This window comes from Pyxicephalus adspersus, chromosome 6 (genome assembly GCF_032062135.1).
Source record: "Pyxicephalus adspersus chromosome 6, UCB_Pads_2.0, whole genome shotgun sequence".
NCBI lineage: Eukaryota > Metazoa > Chordata > Amphibia > Anura > Pyxicephalidae > Pyxicephalus > Pyxicephalus adspersus.
The window spans coordinates 98,020,034-98,038,654 of record NC_092863.1 but is presented as its reverse complement, the minus strand read 5'-3'; the positions used below and the strand labels follow the sequence as shown (position 1 = coordinate 98,038,654).

The 18,621-nt window shown below is 39.1% G+C and overlaps 1 protein-coding gene across 2 annotated transcripts in view; it reads left to right on the top strand.

The window, feature by feature from the left end:
• The window catches only part of ARL15 (ARF like GTPase 15), a 178,613-nt gene that overhangs the window by 8,928 nt on the left and 151,064 nt on the right, over positions 1 to 18,621 (top strand). The window contains exon 1 of one of the 2 annotated variants that reach the window (XM_072416694.1): positions 2,415 to 3,277. The exons of the other annotated variant lie outside the window; for it this stretch is intronic. Coding sequence (XP_072272795.1) covers positions 3,242 to 3,277 — 36 coding nt within the window. The 5' untranslated portion in view covers positions 2,415 to 3,241. Of the gene's footprint in view, positions 1 to 2,414; positions 3,278 to 18,621 lie in introns of those variants that run through there. 2 annotated transcript variants of the gene reach the window in all.

Here is an 18,621-nt window from a genome sequence, read left to right as displayed (position 1 = left end):
TAATTGCTTTCAGGATAAAACTTCTATATGTTTTTTTTGCAATGCCGTCTCATTAACTTTTGAAAGAATGGTGTTACTTGGTCAAAAGTTTGGGTTTAAAGGCTATTTATTGGTCATGGGTATGACTTAATTCTTGCTGCAACAAATGAAGCAAGCTTTAACTGTTTCCCTTAGTTTGGTCATGAGTGGTAGATGTCCCAAGGTTGGTTCTCTCATGGATTAAAGTTTAACTACATTGGTACATTAGCTAAAGGGCTTCTGCTTCCACACAAGTTCTGAGACCTTTCTTCATTGTAATGTGAGAAACTGGCCTTAAAGCAGATCTCTCACTAAGGTCATATACTCTCTGGACCCCTTTCTCAAATCACCTACTCTTATTACATGCAAAATATATCAACAAAGTTGTATCTGCCTTGCGCCCATTTTCCAAGTGTTGAAGATGCCACCATCCTTTATTAATGTTCCTGTGGAAGAAGAGCAGGGGGATATCTTATGAGAAGACACGTCAGGATTGACTGGAGTATAATCTCTTGAGAGTTCACCTCCACAGGGCTCATACCCAGCAATGTGCAAAAAGTTAAATTCTATCTCTTTTTTTTTCTAGGTACTTTTTGCACATATTAAAAGTTGGTGTTTTGGAGTCAGAAGCAAACTTTAATACTTGCCCTTATCAGGGCTTTGCCATCTTCTCTTCCTGTACAGAATCAGCAGGGCCTTCCTGATTGGCTGGGTCAGGATGATGTAACTTTCACACAGGCAAACAGAAGTTCATTTTTTCCCAGCACGTGCAGGGGAAGCTGCGATTGCTAGGTATCCTTACAACCAAAGCTGATGCTATGCATGCACAGCTCAACTGTTTGCCAGAATCCTGGAGAGATCAGGCAGGTAAGAGGGATTATTGCAGAATAGACCAGATGACCTGCGTGATCGTGGGTTCTTAAAAGTGAAATTTTTGATCACCCTAAAAGTGGACTTTCTATCAAAATAGGAGGTACACTTATACCGGTGTGGGTCTTTTAGCTGGGTGGGAAAAAGCTGTAGGTGGGTGGCAGCCTCTCTATTGTGACCCAACTTTTTAGTAACCACCCTAGAACAGCTGGATGGTTACCAAAATGTACAGGGTGGTGCGCCCAGCTAAAAGAAGCTGGGGAGAACTCTATCCATACTCTGGAAGGTTTGTGGACAGAGTGTCAATATACCTTTTAGTTTAGTAGAAGGTTCACAATAACCAGGACTGAGTTCTGTGGCTATGTACGCATTAGATTTCTGCCACTGGAAATAATCTTTCCTGATTGTTTACGGTGACAGGAGAAAGACCGAGTGGTGTACACACAATCCTGTTCACTCCTGGCATGGAAAAGGGGAGTACATGCGAGTGACAGCCTGCTGCACCCTCCATAGGAAAACGCCATGAACCACATTGAGGTACAGCTGTACACACGTCAGTGTTTAACCCAGAACTTATTTTTAAGTTGGGTGGGAAGAAGCTGTAATTGTGTGGCAGCCTCTATATTGTGACCCAACTCTTCAGTAACCACCCGAAATCAGCCGAGTGGTTACCAAAAAAAGCGGAGTGTTGCACCCAGCTTAAAGGGGCTGGGAGGAACACTACTCTTTACATTTTTGCCAGGGATGATCATAATTGTTTGTCTCTGGCAACAATCATCTTGCATCTATACATATCTTTTGTGTTAAGAATTTACTTTGTGATCAACTGGCCTTTCTGCACAAACTATTTTTAAATATTTGACCAGCAGCCTGATCTGTTCTTCTTGCAGTTGAATGCATCCACAATACATTCCTACCATGCAATAAAGGACTCTTTTTATATATATATATATATAATATAGCTGTTCCTAGACTTTACAGTCTACCAATCTGGTCATCTCTTTGATCTGTGTCAGGCTAATTTGTTGAAATTGGCCAGCCTAGTACAGAACCCGTCCCCCATCCTCCCCTGGGGTATTCTACTTGTCCCTTCCCCCTCATAGGATTATTATTATAAATGCTGTCACAAGCAAATCTGTATTACAGTGCAATCAATGTACCTGGAACATATTCACAGTAATGGTGGTCCGATGGGTCTTATATCGCTGCTGGGTGCTGCCATATTGATCTGAATGGCAATGGTCACAGCAAAACCAGAGCTACAACTTCAGTGGGAATCTGTTATCATTTTCCTCATGTCCAGGATGAGTGAATTGTATTTGTGTAACGAAAAGTAAACTGGGTTTTGGAGGCATCTTCAGCTCCTCATTCTAAATGCCGAGAGTGAAGCTTGGAGAATTGCATGATGCCAGTTAGATTTGGCTGGCCTACAAATCTAATGTAAGAGTAATGGAAAGGATGCTGTGATTCCTTAGTAGCCCAAAAAAGGCAAATCTGTATGTAGAATTAATAGAAAGAGCTGTTAATGGCTAGATACTTGGCTAGGAAGGTTTCACGTTATGGCAGATTAATGGAGCTGTCCCTTGCTCGGTTGCACAATTGTTTTTTCTGTTAAATTAGATACATTAGGATTTCCAGCTTTCATTCTGACATGTTATAATACATTACTGTAAGTGAACAGATGATAAAGATAACTTCCCTGTGTACTTTTCTAAATTGACTTGCTCTGTACGAGCCATATAGTTGTGTTGGGATGGAGACAAGAATGATTTGTATGCCATGTAAGGTGCCAGGTCCTGTTTGTATACTGATAGACTTCCTTACTTCGTTTTATGTAAATGCATTCCTGAAGCCGATCCTATGTTTTTATTGTACCCCACTGCAAAACAAAAAAGAAAACGAGCACCCTGGGATGAAACAATATAATCACATTCCCAACTGATGATTTTGCAGAATAAATACAGGGTTCTTGGAGGCAACGGCATAACAATAAAACTTCCTAAAATAAAGCCATAGTTTCGATAGCAATCTGTTTTTTCTGTTTAAAGAAATACTTTTTTAAAACCTTGCCACTTGAAAAGTCTAATTCCAGGAAGATAAAAAATAAGCACTGGACATCACCATGTACAATGCAAATGCTATACAAAATGCAAGCAAGCAAGTAGGTAGGTTCTTCCTAAAACAAACTTACCTGCCTGTTTTCCCTATCTTAGGTTTACTGAGCAGCACCAAGCTGCCAGGAATGAGTAAACTCTTCTACACAGGCACGGAAGCTCATTCCGGCCTGGCTTTTTAGGATGGTAGAGGATCCTGATCTTGGAAAAAGACGGTGATTACAACAGAATGAGGAAGAATGGATGTACATAAAAAAAACACTGCAATCAAGCAGGTAATATACCTTTATTGCAGAAGACATATCGCCGTACCTGCTTTTTATTGTATTTTTGAAGCTTAGTTCCACTTTAAGTGAAGACTCCACAACCTAGGTCAACAAGTGTATATTTGTTATTATTCTTCATAAAACAAAAGAGAAGTAAAGATAGAAGGCTTTTAGGCAACAAACAGTAAATTTTACTCAGATTATTATTCATTAGAGTCATTCTAGACAAAACTTGGCTGAAATTATACATAGCAAAGTGTATATAATCTGGGAATCAATCGTTTAGGGGAGTGAAGTTGTCTCTTTTCCTAACTCGTTTTCGTATGGCTTCCTCAGGTGAATTTAGAGACCTTAATTGGTTATGGGACTTAATATTGAGGTCAGCATGTCATGCAGAAATAAGTCCACAATGGAAGGTCAGTATTTGGGAGTTTGGGGTTTAAAGGTAGAAAACTTTGGCTTTAGACCTAAGATAGTTAAAACATTTCATCCAAGTATCTGGTATTAGATGATCAGATAAGGAACATTGTAGTCATGCAGGGAAATGAGCAGCGGAGATTCAGGCTGCTATGTTCAGCCCAGACTTCTGTCTTTACTTCTCTTTTGTTTTGTGTACATTGACCATGATAAGTTGTAGGTGAGAAGTAAATATCCTCCCATTACTTTGCAGAGATTTTTGCCTTGCCTGTTAAAGCAAGACTAAACTGAAAAATGAAAGAAATCACACTTCCCTTAATTCCTCAGATGCCGCAATCGGGTTGGAGCTTTCCTCGATTGGGTCCCACCCGGTTCGGGAATTCTTCTTTGTTCCCATGGCGAGGATGCCATGCGTTGCCTTCTTCTGGGTACGTCACCAGATCTCAGACTGTGCAGGTGCAAGATCGGGTGTCGTAGCCCACTGTAAAAGTTAATGCATGCGTGATATTGGCATCTCTTTCCTTCCATTGAAGGAAAAGGCCTGAGGTCGGGCATTTGCAGAAGGAGCAGCCTGAGCCTCCCGAGATTAGTGACGGGATATGCTCCCATTCAGTCTTGATCACCGCGGTTGTCTTCCCTTTCTGTAAAGTAAAATTTTGAGTTTAGGTCAACTTTAAAGTAAAGTCAGAGCCTATGAACACAGCCCAAAGGACATTACAAAGGAGGCTGTCTGGGACTGGTCGCATGGAGCGAGAAGCAAGAGAAAACAATAAGTAAATCTATGTTCCTGTCCCCCCCGGCATAAATGAGCATTTAATCCTTACGGTATGAGGGTATCCACTGCAAGGGACGTTTTTGATTTTCCTGAACTTTTGGCTTGAAGCCATGATTGAGGCTTCTTTCAAATTTGAAACTGTATTCTGGAAAGCTGACAGAGCTGCACCCAGAACCTTTTGTGTATTAGCCCTTCTAGCTACATGTATTTATACACTACGTAACAGGACAAAGCTTTGTCCCCTCTGCTGATTATACAGCAATTCTTCATGATCCCCATTGTATGTTGTATTACACTGCAGTAAAACTAAACATTTACTGCTATTTATAATCCTCTGTAAACTGAATTCATTTGATTAGAAATCTTTGTGTACTTTCTCTGTTTGTAACACCCATTCTCCTTTTTTTGTAGTTTTGTCTTCTGTGTGTTTTACTGAACTTTTTACTTGTCTTATTTATTTGGGCCTGTTGTTGGTGAAAGAGTCATTGTCTTTGTATCTTTCTGATACACTTGTCATATCCAATTGTTTATCATCATGGTGACATAGTTAAATATTTGGCTACCAAATGAAATGGCAGGCCTTTGGAATGTTTGGTTTCAGTGTTATTGTGTTTTGTCTTGGTGATATATTGGTGTAATAAAGCTCTCCATGAAGGTGATAATAACCTCTCCTTATAGAACAAATCAGGTTAAGATATGTCCACCTTCCTTGATGACCTGGTTTTGTATCTTCCAGCTAAATTTTAACAAATTTACTTCTGCTTTCAGTACAAGAACCTATAAATTGGTACTGGTGGGATGTAGCCACCATTTGATTGAAGGAATGATGATGATTCTGTTAATAAGCATTCATGTATTGACTTGGCCTGTATGTTGAATCCTGTTCCAGACATCATTAAAGCTGACTGTCAATGACTAAAAAATTATTATTGGCAATCGATTTTTTTTTTTTTGCTATGAATAGTAGAACCAGTAGTGTCAGAACTGTTTGGGAACAATATGAAAACATTTCCTATCATGCCTTCCATCTACTTAGCAAAAAATGTGTGTGTGTGTGTATATGTGTATGTATATGTGTGTATGTGTATATATATATATATATATATAAATGTTACATATACAAATACTTTGGTATTGTCATTTTTATTTCTTTTGTTGCCACTGGAAGAACACACAAAAAAAAAAAGCAGTGAAAATGACATTCTACACAAAATGTCAGAAGAAATGGCCTGGACAAAATTATTGCCACCCTCAATTTTTTTATTTGGTAGCACACCCCTGAAGTCAATGAGCCTTTTACATCACTCTACTGGATTTTTGCACCACTCTTTCATTTGCCAGCTGCTCCAGGTCTCCCAGATTTGAAGGTTTCCTTCTCCCAACTGCTGTTTTTAGATCTCTTTACAGGTTCTCAATGGGATTTAGGTCTGAACTCATTACTGGCCACTTCTGATCTCTCCAGCTTTTGGCGATCTGTGTCCATACTGACCACCAAGCTAACATATTGTCAGCTGTACATATAGTAATTTATAGTTCACATTCCCCAAAGACCTGCAAGTTATTTCAAAGCCCCTCCCCATCTAAAATCATAAAGAAAGGCTGCTTTAGAGTGTCTATTTTTTTGGTATTACTGGTGGTCAACCCTCAATGGTCTATTATTGACTGACCCAAATTAGACAGTCTTTAGGGGTGTCAATCATTTAACAGCCCTACATTGTAAGACCTATTCTTCCCATTGACCACCAAGCCAATGTACCATGAGCTGGGCATATCATACATTTTTTTCAGGGGTTCCCTGAGACCTAAACGTTATTTCATATGATCTTGCATTGGTTGTGAAAGGCTGCAGTACATGCTGAGCTCCCAGCATAGCACCTATATATAGCAAGGAATTAAACTAGAGGAAGTTTGACTTGAAGGTAGCCCCAGCACTAAACCCTTCTATACACATAGGACAATGCCATTTTGGCTTTTATTTAGAGCTGCATTTCCCATGGTTCTCCACCCAACCAATTATGACACCAGACAGGAGGGTTTGAATGTTCAATTATGAATGAAAACGAAGGTAATCACAGGGGTAACAGCTATGGTTATCATCAGTTCGATGCCTTGAATGTAACCTACCTGAAACATGTGCCAGTGGGAAGAAAGTAAATGACTGTAAAAGCAACACTGGTGTGTTTTGAGGCTTTCATAACGTTTGTGCAGTTTCCTTTTACTAATTATATCTTGACTGGAACGGTTGCTGTTCTTGTTGGGCAGTTTGGAAATGCAAGCGCTTCCCAGTTGATCAAATAATTGTCTGCTATCTTCTGATATGGGTACGTTTTAGGACTTTATGACTCTATGGTAAGATGACCCGATAAACCTGGGCAAAGTCAGCTGGTATGACTTTTAATTTGCCTTTCTCTATGCTTTTAGATGATTGTCGTCAAGTGATGGAGAACAAATATGAAGTACTGCATTGGTTCCTCCAGAGGTTGCTGGGGGCTCCTTAAACAATTTGCAACTCTTGGGGCAGTTTAAGTGACACCAATGATACTTTTGGCTATCTGTAAGGGTGAAATTCTTCCCAATGATCAGCAATGTTAAGCTACGTACACACTTCCAATTATTATCGTTGGAAAACGAACGACGAACGTTCATGCACGATATATACGAACGATCGTATAGCACCGATCCTGCACATAGAGTTAACGACACGATCGTTCGTAGATATTGTACACACAATAGATACGATCGTTTGAGCGATAGAGGAACTATGTGCACGACAGGAAAGTGAACGGACGTTCGTTCATCACGCATGCTCAGCCCATGGACGATCAACGAACGACCGTACACACGAACGATGTTCAACGATCGTCGTCCAATCGGATCCGTCGGTCCGGTCGTTCGTTTCCAGCGATTTTCCTCGTTCGTCGGCGTCGTTGGTTACTTTTTTACGAACGATTTTTTGCCCAATCGATCGTTCGTCGTTCGATTGGAACGATAAAAATTGGAAGTGTGTACGCACCTTAAGAGGCAATCTTCCAATTCTTCTTTACTACACGAATATACTGTGAGCTGTGGATATGGGGATTATAGAAGGGGTTCCCTGAAGATTAATTCAAGGTCTCCCTGCGTTAAAAAGGCTGGATTAGAGCATTGTTTAACCCCTAAAAATAGTTTACATTAAATGTTATCGGTCTATCACGTAGCAACGTTTTTGACTTTAGACACCCAAATGTTTTCTTTTCTAATGTTATGAAATAAAGCATATGTTTCTTTGTCATATGTTTCTTTGTCTGTGATTTTAGGAAAAAAATTACCTTATCCTTGTGTAAACTACTGGTCCCATCAATACACCATGTAATGGAGATGAACAACAGTAGACATGTGTGACAACCTTGGCTCCCCGGGGGAGTTTGTGGAGAAAAGAGTGTGGACAAAAAGAACAGGAAGTGTGTTGGGCACATGTTGGATTAATGTAGCTGGAAGCAATCTTTTCCCAGTGACAGCGCTGTTTTATTCTATGGAGAGGGGAGGGCGACTATATCAAGGGGCACCTTGCTGCTTTCTCCTTATAGTAAATGACAGTGGTTGTCCCTGCTGGGGCGGATCAATAGGCTACATTGGGGACCACTGCACATGCTAGATTTTGGCTCGGGGCAACTATCTAGCATTTTTTTCAAAGCCTTTTTCACAAGATTACCAGGTGAAGATAAAAGGGGGGAAAAACAAATACAGCCACCACAGCTAAGGACATGTTCGCCATTATTAGGTTAGATAGATTTTATTATAGATGTGGACACAGTTGGGTATCTAGATATGTGCCTAGAACTAAAGTTCCACTTTTAGGAATCCATGATCAGGCAGGTCATTATTGTAGAAAGAGACCGGTATCTGCTAAAAAATGAACTGCGCATGCGCAGCATTAGCTTTGGTTGCCAGGATACCCGGCAGTCGTTGAGCGGGAGATGCATTAATCTGGCCTGGACGATCAAGATGACTGTTTACTAGAAGATGATGATGGCGGTGCCCTGCGTGGGAATGAGGTCAGGTGAGTATTGGGGATAATTTTTGCTTTAAGAAGCGGAGATGGGAAAAACGTTAATAAGCCTAATAAATATTACCTTTTACATGTTTTTCTATAATGGCCCATTCACACTTGTTATGCTATGGAGGCCAGTGACCTCCCCAGCCTCTTTTCGCCTGGTGCACCACCCGGCACTTTTCAGTAACCATCTGGCTGTTTTAGGGTGGTTACTGAAAATTTGAATCATTATATAGAGACCACCACCCGCCTATAGCTCCTTCCTAACCAGCTTAAAAAAAATTCTGAGGAGCATACTTGAGGTATTTGTGGTACTGCATTGCATTGTGGATTGCCAGTGTTATTTCAAAGCCCATTCACCATACCCCATAATGTGAGCGGCAGTGCACTCTGATAGATACCGTTCTGCAGCTGCATTCTTGAAGCACTGGGGACTGTTCAGTAAAATTCTGTGTGGTATTTTTCCCAGGTTTTTTCTAAAGCCGGGTGAGCAGAAGCTGTAGGTGGTTGGTGGCCCCTGTACTGAGACTTAACTTTTTGGTAACTACCCAAAAACAGCTAGGTGTTTACTGAAAGGTTCCGGGTTGTGTGCCCTGTTAAAGGGGGCTGGAGAGAATACTGGCTGTGATCACATAGCAAACCACAATGCCTGGGAAAGCAGGTTCCGGTGCATTTGTTACCAGGAGGTAGTGTCTTCTGAATGGTCCTGAACTTCTCCTACTTTGGTTATTTTCGGTATGGGGTTTTATCTTGTGTTTTAGTAATAAAAAAAATAATGCTTAGAGTTTGCCAAAAGCAGGCAGGCCTGGCTTTTAAACATGTTTGAAACAAAGCATTTTCTTTAGGTATGGGACCTGACTATAAACAGTTGTTGGATAACCTGCAGTTCTGTTACTATTGAAGTAATTTACACCTCGGGGTATTTTGTCAGCTCCGGTCTGCCGCGGAACATGCTTGACTTGCTCAGAACGTAATGGGCAGAAAATCGCCTTTATGTTGTTTGGTCACTTTTTTCACATTGTTCTGGCCGGCCTTTAGGCTTCTCAGAGGTGACCGTGTTTTGTCTTTTGATTTTAGACAGTATCAGAATGTCTCCAGATCTCTTACGCTGTTTGTAGAATTGGCATTTACACGGTAAGCTGTATATTATGCTGCCAGCTTGTGTCATGCCACCAATTTTTATTTTTGACATTCAGTGAGTGAGCATGTTTTCCTTTTGTGCCTCATTCTTCCATTTGTAAGGTCAAGTGAACCTGTCTCTTTCTAGTAGTCATAATGAGAATGAAGAAGAGTAGACCTTTCTCTCTCTAAATTATATTTTAATATTATAATTGGATATTTTGCCTTCAGTTTTAACTTAAAGTAAAACCATTGTATTTCCAAGTCTTTTCTCCACATCAAAGAGCTCATAAAATATAGCAGGAGACTGTGGTTAAACTTAAATATTCACTTAAGTCTCCCTATGTCCTGTATTCACTAAACATAACAAAGACATTACAAAGAATTACATACGCTCCCCAGCCAAGGTATAAAAAAAGGATAAAATAACATATTTGAAACACAATCCTATTTTAGGTATCTGACCTGCTGCAGTATGAAATAGTAACAATCCTTGTGACCCTTCCATTTCCATTTATAATTGCGCTATCTCCTAAGGGAGGGAGAGACTACATTTGGAGTCTACCTGCATTATTAAAATTAATTGAGTATGGGTATGTTCCCTTATAGTCAGTCATTAGTTAACATAGCCAACCTCTATACATTTTAACATATCTTGAAGAAAAAGAGAAACTGTCACAGGGTTTTTTTGGGCTATTTTTGTGGGCAAACACAAACAATAAATCTTTCCAATTGTTTTTCAAAAAGTAACAAACGATTAAGTATTCTTGCTTACCCCCACCTCGTTTCCAACAAAATGTAACATATGTTACTCTCTACAAACAGTTCTATTTTTGTAGTCAAATCATCCCATTTAGTTCTTAATGAGGATCAGTTACTTGAAACAATAGAGGAAAAGTCCTAAAGTATGTTTTTTTACCTTGTTGGCTTCCTGTGGGAGCTTGAGATGGGTAAATTTTGGATGTTTTAAGGGAATTGCGCTTGGATATTGCGCTTGCAGGTCCTGCAAGACATTTCTCCTAGCAGGTAACCAACAACCCTAATGCACCTGTAAGCGCAAAATCCAAGGAACACACTCCTGTCATTATTTTATTAAAGCACCCAAAATTTACCTGTCTCAAGCACCCCTTGGGAAACCAGTAAGGCGAAATGCATAGGGTTAAAGAGACTTAGGGACTTTACTTTTATTTTTTCAACTATATAATCCTCATTAAGAACTGAACAGGATGATGTTATTACAAAAATAGGAATGCTTGTATAGATTAACACCCCATGTTATATAGTGTTTGAAAACGAGGTGGGGGTAACTAAGAATACAGTTGTTTTTTTTTTAAATTGGAAATAAGATTTGTTAGGAGAAAAAAAGATAAATGGGGAAAAAAAAACCTTTGTTTCTGTTTTTCTTCAAAATATGTCTACCCCCATTATCCCAATGGGGAATGAATGGGAGGTAGTGAGTTATTCAGGTGTCTGCTGGGAACACTTGTTCCTGCCACAGGCCTAAACCTTGCTACTAAATGTGTAGAGTAGTCATCTTGAGTGTGATAGTTGTCTATGCAAAAAGGTTTTGTATATAGTTTGCATATGAGCTCCCTGGTTGCACCCCACAAGTTGCCTAAACTCACAAAGCCTCGCTCCGCTGTTCTGAGATAGATCCCTCAGTGATGGTTGAAAAGACCAATGCTCCTGGTAAAACATTGGACCCTATTTAGGACCTTCTGACCTTCATCTGGATCGGGTGATGAAGGGCACCCTGATTAGAGACGTCCTTGTTATAACAGAATATGGACTTGGAACCATATTACTAGTTGCACAGTTTGAAGCACGAGCACATGGAGAGCAAATAACCATGAGACCAAGATTAGGAGGTCACAAAGTATGGACTCCACCTCAACCAAAGCCAAATATATTACCAGGAACAGTTGTGTTTTCATCCACCTGTAAGGAAACAGCCCTAGAAGATGGCATTGAGGCAACCAAAGCCTGGCCTTATGGATTGCAGGGATGACCTTTTGCAAGTTCCAACCAGGAGTTCAAATGCAAACTATGAATATTTATTCACAAACAATTTGGGTGCTTAAGAACAACATATGCATACAAGGTGACCATTATACTTTGTGAATTAAAGCTCTTGTAAATGGAAATAAAGGTCACAAGGATTGTTGCTATTTTATATATCACAGATCTAATGGGTACCCAAAACAGAATTGTGTTTTTATTAGGATCATAGATGTTTCAATGAATGTTATCATATTATGATTTGAAAACTTGGCTAATGCCTGTATACTGTATATTGTTTGGAATATCTTAATGATTAGCATTCATGTGATACCAATAAGACTTGTGGTTTTAGGATGAAACTAAATTTTTAAAAAATATACAAGCCTAGTGCCTGCTGTTCTTCTTCATTGTGTCTACTACACAGTGAAAGGTTCACAATATTATTTTCATTTTCATCAGTCATTTATTGCAATGCTGATGTTAAAAAAGTTGTTTTTTGTAATTGGTTGCTTCAACAAAACACGTTTGTGTGATTATTGTGTGTATAGTACAAAAAAAGGACAATTGGTTAAAAATATGAGTATTAATAAAAATGGGACTTCTACCTTCAAGGGTAACAATCTTTTACAGAGACATAATATTTATGCATTTGGTATTTAGGGTTTTTTAGGTACACTGTTCAAAAGATTGATGTTGATGAAGGGTGGTGAGTCTTTAAACGTTAACTTTAAAATACAGTGTTGACCAATGTTTTCCTTCATCCCCAATCTAATCCAGGCACATCCGGGGTCATTCTATGTATGCGAAGAAGTGCATGTTGGTTTCATGCATGTTTTGGAATGAAGATGTTCACACAAATAATAATATTTTGTATATGTATATATATGTGTATATATATGTGTATAAATATATATGTATTTTGTCAATGCTCAAACCAGTGTTTGTGCTGTCTGTAGATCTGTGCTGTCCTATTTACCCTTTAATAAATAATCGTAAAATTACAATATAGCACATTTAATAAAAACAATGTGACCATAGTGTTATAATCCTATTCTTTCACACTTTGATGTGTTTCTCAATGCATTTCACACTTTTTGCTTCATCCGGACAAACACCCTTATTTTCTGCAGTAGATACAATTTAGTGATGTATTTTCCTACATAAATACAGCAGCCATTTATACCCAGGAACTTTTAGGGTTCCTTCAGAGGTTGCCAGGGGTCCCCTAAGCTGATTGACTTCTCATCTACTGGTGCCTGCTTAGTTCTGGGTCCATGACCACTTGTCAGAGCTATTTGGAAGAATGGTGTTCTAATCATCACTGTATGTAGGAATTTTTCTTACTGATGCCAAATTATTTTTAGCGTATTTTAAGGGTTCTTTTAGAGTAGGTTTAGGATAACTGCTTTAGAGTGTCTTTTGAAGTACAGCTCTGATTTTGCAGGGGCAACCTACCTGCATGTTTTTGGAATGTGGGAGGAAACCGGAGTACCTGGAGGAAATCCCACAGAAACATGAGAATAACCTGTAAACCTTTTACAGATAGTGTTCTGGCCGAGATTCGAACTTGGGACCCAGAGCTGCAAAGGCTGGAGCACTAACCTCTGAGCCACTGTGCTACCCGACCATGATAGTTTCCTTTTGCATTAGTTGCCCACTAGAATCTGATTTTCTATTAGAGCGCTATGCAGTCTTTTTCCCAGAAACATTTTAAGCTTGGGTGGGAAGAAGGTGTAGGTGGATGCTGGCCCCTGTATTGTGACCCAACTTTTCAGTAACTACCCTTTAACAACTGGGTGGTTACTGAAAAGTGCTGGGTGGTGCACCCAGCTAAAATGGGATGGAAATAGGCATAGTAATGTTATCACCTTCTTGTTAAATTTGAATACAACAATGTCAAATAATACTAAATATGTATCTATAACATGCTGATATATAGTCAAAGTATGACACAACTGCATAAATGATTTGATTGAAGTGTGATAGTCTGCACGGGAACCTGTCTAAATACATGCTCAATACTAGAGACAGTTGGAACCAAAATCTGTTGTTTTTGGAGTATAGGGAAAGCCTATATGACACCGGTATAGCAATTGCAGGCATATAGTACCATTCTACCAAGAGGGAGAGAATGTTTATACATACGTGATAGGAAAAGACAGCTAACTTATTTAGTTACCCATTAACAAGCCATTAGACACATTAAAACCTAACTGGGTGTTTGCCAGTTTAATTATGCAAGCCTTATAGCCATGCACATTCACCTTTCACCCAACCATGCAGCCTAAGGCAGAGCAATTCTAATTTACACTGCCTTAAGTGGGTTGTGAAGGGCTGATTACACAATTTCGCATTGTGATTATATCTGACAGTATGTGTCAGAATAAAATTAGGACTAAATAGGTATTTAATACAAAGGTGTTCTGACAGAAGCAGAAAGATATTTTTAACTGGATTTTTCTTTTCTTTAATGATATTATATTGGAGATAGAAACTCTGAATGAATGAGTTGCATATTATCTAATCTTCAAACGCCTAACTTCTGCCTTCTGTCTGACCCAACTTGACCAATACAAAATGGGCTTAGAAGCCAGACAGCCAAATAAACTAAATTGTGCATGGATTCTGTATACTTTTTTAAACTCATGTTAAAACTATACTACGGAAGTAAAAGACGCAACGCTTGCACAAGGTGCAAATCTGTAGTTTTAATTTAACCCTTGGGAAAATCTACAGGCTTCCATTTTCCCTGGTTAAGATTCAATGAATTTGGTCATTTCTAAGCAATGACTTAGAACAAGTGTGCAGATCAAGAGATTTGACTTTCTGATCTATATGTTTGATTCAGGTCACTGACTATAAAAGCATTGAAGCCAAACACAGCCAGGAACCAAACATTTCCAGTAAAAGGATAGCCATTGCACCTTTCATACTTTTTCTTAACACAGGGTTTTCCTTTATTAAAAAACATTCCATTTTTCTGAATCGTTATCTCACAATATAGCAGTATAAGAAAATCTCTCAAAGTGTGGAGCAGCCCTGATTATTATTTGTAAGTATTGTAACAAACTCCTAAAAAAGCTGTTGGGCTACATTCCCATCTATGTCTTATCTTGGGAGGCACTCACAAGGCTTGTAAAAAGTAGTAGGAAAAAAGGTTGTTTTAACTCAAGTTGACCCCTGACCATTAAAGTCACAACAACTGTTTAAAATACCAGCAATAGTTTATGTCATTAAAACTATTTCAACAATACAACAACCATATGTAAAACCAATACAATTTATGATACAAATCATGTCTCAAAGTAATACATGTAATATCAACGCATTTCACAGATATCGCGTCTGCTTCATCAGGATATCTTTGTGACCTAGAAAGATTTTTACACACAATGAATGTCATGCTTATAGTTCTCATATTGGTGGTTGGTATTAAATATGAGAATTATAGGCATGATATTCATTGTGTGAAAAAGTCTTTCTAGGCCTCAAAGATATCTTGATGAAGGAGATTTGATATCTGAGAAATGTGTTGTTATTAGATGATTTATACATGATCTTGAATGACCATGAATTGTATCATACATGCAGACACCATTGAATTAATTTTAATTGATTTTGTTGTAATGTTGAAATAGTTTGTGTTTATTTTGTTAACTATGTTAATGAAAGAAAGTATTGCTGGCATTTTAAACGGTTGTGAATAAGTGATGTCCTCAAAGCCCCACATATTAGTATTATACATTGTATACATTTATGATTTATTTGTAGAGGTACCCTACATTGTTTATCATCATGTGCCGCATCCCGATACAAATTACCACTTTAATACTTCAAAAAATACATTTGGGACTTTTAAGGCGTCATATATTCAATGTTTCTCTTTCCAAAAAGATTTTTTAACCAACAGCACCACGCTGGGCTCTCTCCTCTTCACTTGCATTATGATCGTTCGACATTCGCGGATCCTCCAGCACGGATCCATGACGGACATGGCCGGCCACTGTACACACGTCAGATTCTCATCTAATACTAGCCCTGAAACGAGAATCGGATTAGAATTATCTGACGTGTACATAGCCTTAGGTATAACAATAATAATATTGTGTATTTAAATGACACCAACATGTTACACAGTCCTTTTAAACTCCATTGTCGTGATTGTGGATTAAACTCTGCCACACTCGGCTACACCATTTTAAAACTAGAAAACATTTCTGCATTGGAATATGTCTGTATATTTCCCTTCTCTTTGGTATTTTCCTGAGCTGATAAAAGCTGCTTCAACAGCCAAATGTCCTTGTTTCATCCTGATTCCCTGCTGTTCTGCCATAGGAGGTCTTGTAATGTATCAGTAGGGATCTTCATTGCTGTATCAAAACAAACAGGTTATGTAAGTATCCAATGTCAGGTAATGTTCTCTATTAATGAAGAGCTTATTGTTTGCTCAGTGCCAGAAGGAAAGATAGTCTTTATTTTTACAGGATGGCATTGTTTGGCAAAAGTCAGGAATACATTCTTGTGGCAATTATATTGCAGCAATAAAAAAAATTATCTTATATCTATCACTGGCCTGTAGTTATCTGATAATATTGGTGAGGCTATGTACACACGTGCAATATTTGTCGTTGGAAAGGATCTTTCATGATCCTTTCTAACCACTGCACGATGCATGAACAAGCTCTGTACATACAGCACCATTCTGTTCTATAGAGAGGGGAGGGGGGAGAAAGACGGAGCAGCACCCCGCTGTGCTCTCTCACCTTCACTTCCATTACGATCATTCGTCGTCTATGGGCCCACGAGGACAGTCGTTCAGACGATGGACGACTAGCGCTGTACACAATAGCCAAAAATTGGACGAGAACCATTGCAAGTGTATACCCAGCTTAAAGCTACGTACACACGTCCAATAGTTCTCGCCCGAAAATCCGCTCAGGGCCGATATCGGGCGAGAATCTGGCGTGTGTACAGCGCCAGTCGTCCATCATCCGAAGGATTGTCCTGGCAGATCCACGGACGATGGACGACTAACGATCCTAATCCAAGTGAAGGAAGAGAGCGCGCAGCAGGGTGCCGCTCCGTCGTTCTCCCCCTCCCCGCTGCATAGAGTAGAACGGTGCTTTATGTACAGAACTCGTTCATGCATCGGGCAGTGTAGTTGTTGAAATGGATTGTGAAAGATCCTTTCCAATGACTATTTTTGCACGTGTGTATGTGGCTTTAGGGATGGATTCGTGTGGAAGGTCATGTTTTATCATTTTCATTGCTGCAATTGGTATTCTTTTGCTCAGATAACCTTGATGGCTATCTAGGTGTGAACACACAGCCTTAAAATTCTTACAAAGGACTGCTTACCTGCTATGGTTTTTTTCCCCAGAACATAGCATAAACTCACCAGGACAAACAATGTATCTAAAGCTATTTAGTTTTGAGATGAGACTAAGTCATTCTTTGTTCAGTGCTGGCTTCATGTTTGTTAGACCTGGGTACTTTTATTGTTTGATTTCTGCTTAAGGGAAGATCAGCCAATGTAAACTGTGAACTTTCCCTTCTGATGAGAACACACGGTGAAGTCTTGCTTTTTGGACACTTGGCCAACGCTAATGGGAACCTGAAGCAATCTTTCTTCCAGAAAATATAATCATTTCGTCCCTTCAATAACTCTGTATTTTTCCATTCTAGGATAAAGGCAAACATTTCTTCAGTTGTCTTTGTGCTTGGTATTTTTTACAGTTTAACCCAAACCTACAAGACTGTTACTGCCCGAACTCGTATTAGTCCTATTAGATCAGGGGTGGGCCAACTTTGGTTCGGGGACCACAATGGATTTTTAAATTTGACAGACAGGCCAGTACCAGATGGATAAAGAGTTTGTATGAACTGATATGAATTTGCATGTAAAAGCCATTACAAAAAAGTAAAAGAAAACTTACATTCAACTTCAGTGGGAACAGTGTTGCCGGTCACCCTTTTTTGCAAGTGGACAAATTTGTACCAATCTTTGACAGGCCGGATAAAAAAGCCAAACGAGACGTAGTTTGCCTATGCCTGTGAAAGGCAAAAAAAATGCAAATTTTGGACTGAGAGACCAACCAAAGTATGAAAGAGTCTATCTACGTCAAAGTGAAATGGCCTTCCCTCAGCAAGGATGAAAGCCATTGACACCAATTGTCACCCACACTCACAGACTAAAGCGTCGTTACTAGCACCTTCTATTTAGTCACCCCAATCTCGGGCTCACTGATTTTGGAAAGTTCCCAGCTAGGTCAGTTTGGTCAGTTACTCCCCAGTACACCTGTTTGTCCTGTTTTGTTACATTACAACCTGAAATCAAAATGTTTTTTTTTTTGGTTTTTATGTAATGGACATAAAAATATAGTCTAAATGACATGACTATGGACTTGTAATGCGTGGCTTAACATGTCAGTGCTGTATAAGTATTGTGTAATAATCATAAATAGCTAAAGAAAAAATAATAAAACAAAGTTTTGCTAAAAAACTGGTACACATGATTTGACCCAACCAATTAACTTCAAAAATTACATAGTTTATTAGTATCCACCTTTGTTCAATCAAAGTGACTCACCACTAAACAACATGTAGACCATGAAGTACTCCAAAAAAAAAAAAAAAAAAAGGTCAATACGAAATTGTTGGTAAGTTCTATGCAGTATGTATCAGAATGAAAAGAATGTGGCAGCAGTACAATTCTGACAATAAAAGGCTGCCTACCAAAACCAACACAATGGGAAAAGAGGGGAACAAAGACAACAAGTGTAACACTGAAGAACCTGCAAAGACCCACAGCAGACTTGGGAGCATCTTTCCATAGGACAACCTTAGGCTGTGTCCTCCACAAAGCATTGCTTTACACCCACCCAACCCATCTAACTTAAAGTTGGAGCAGTTTTGCCATAAGGAATGGCTGAAAATTCAGTAAGTCCCAGATGTTTTTGGAGTTGGAGACCTATCCCCAAGAGACCTACAGCTCTCAAGCATTAAATC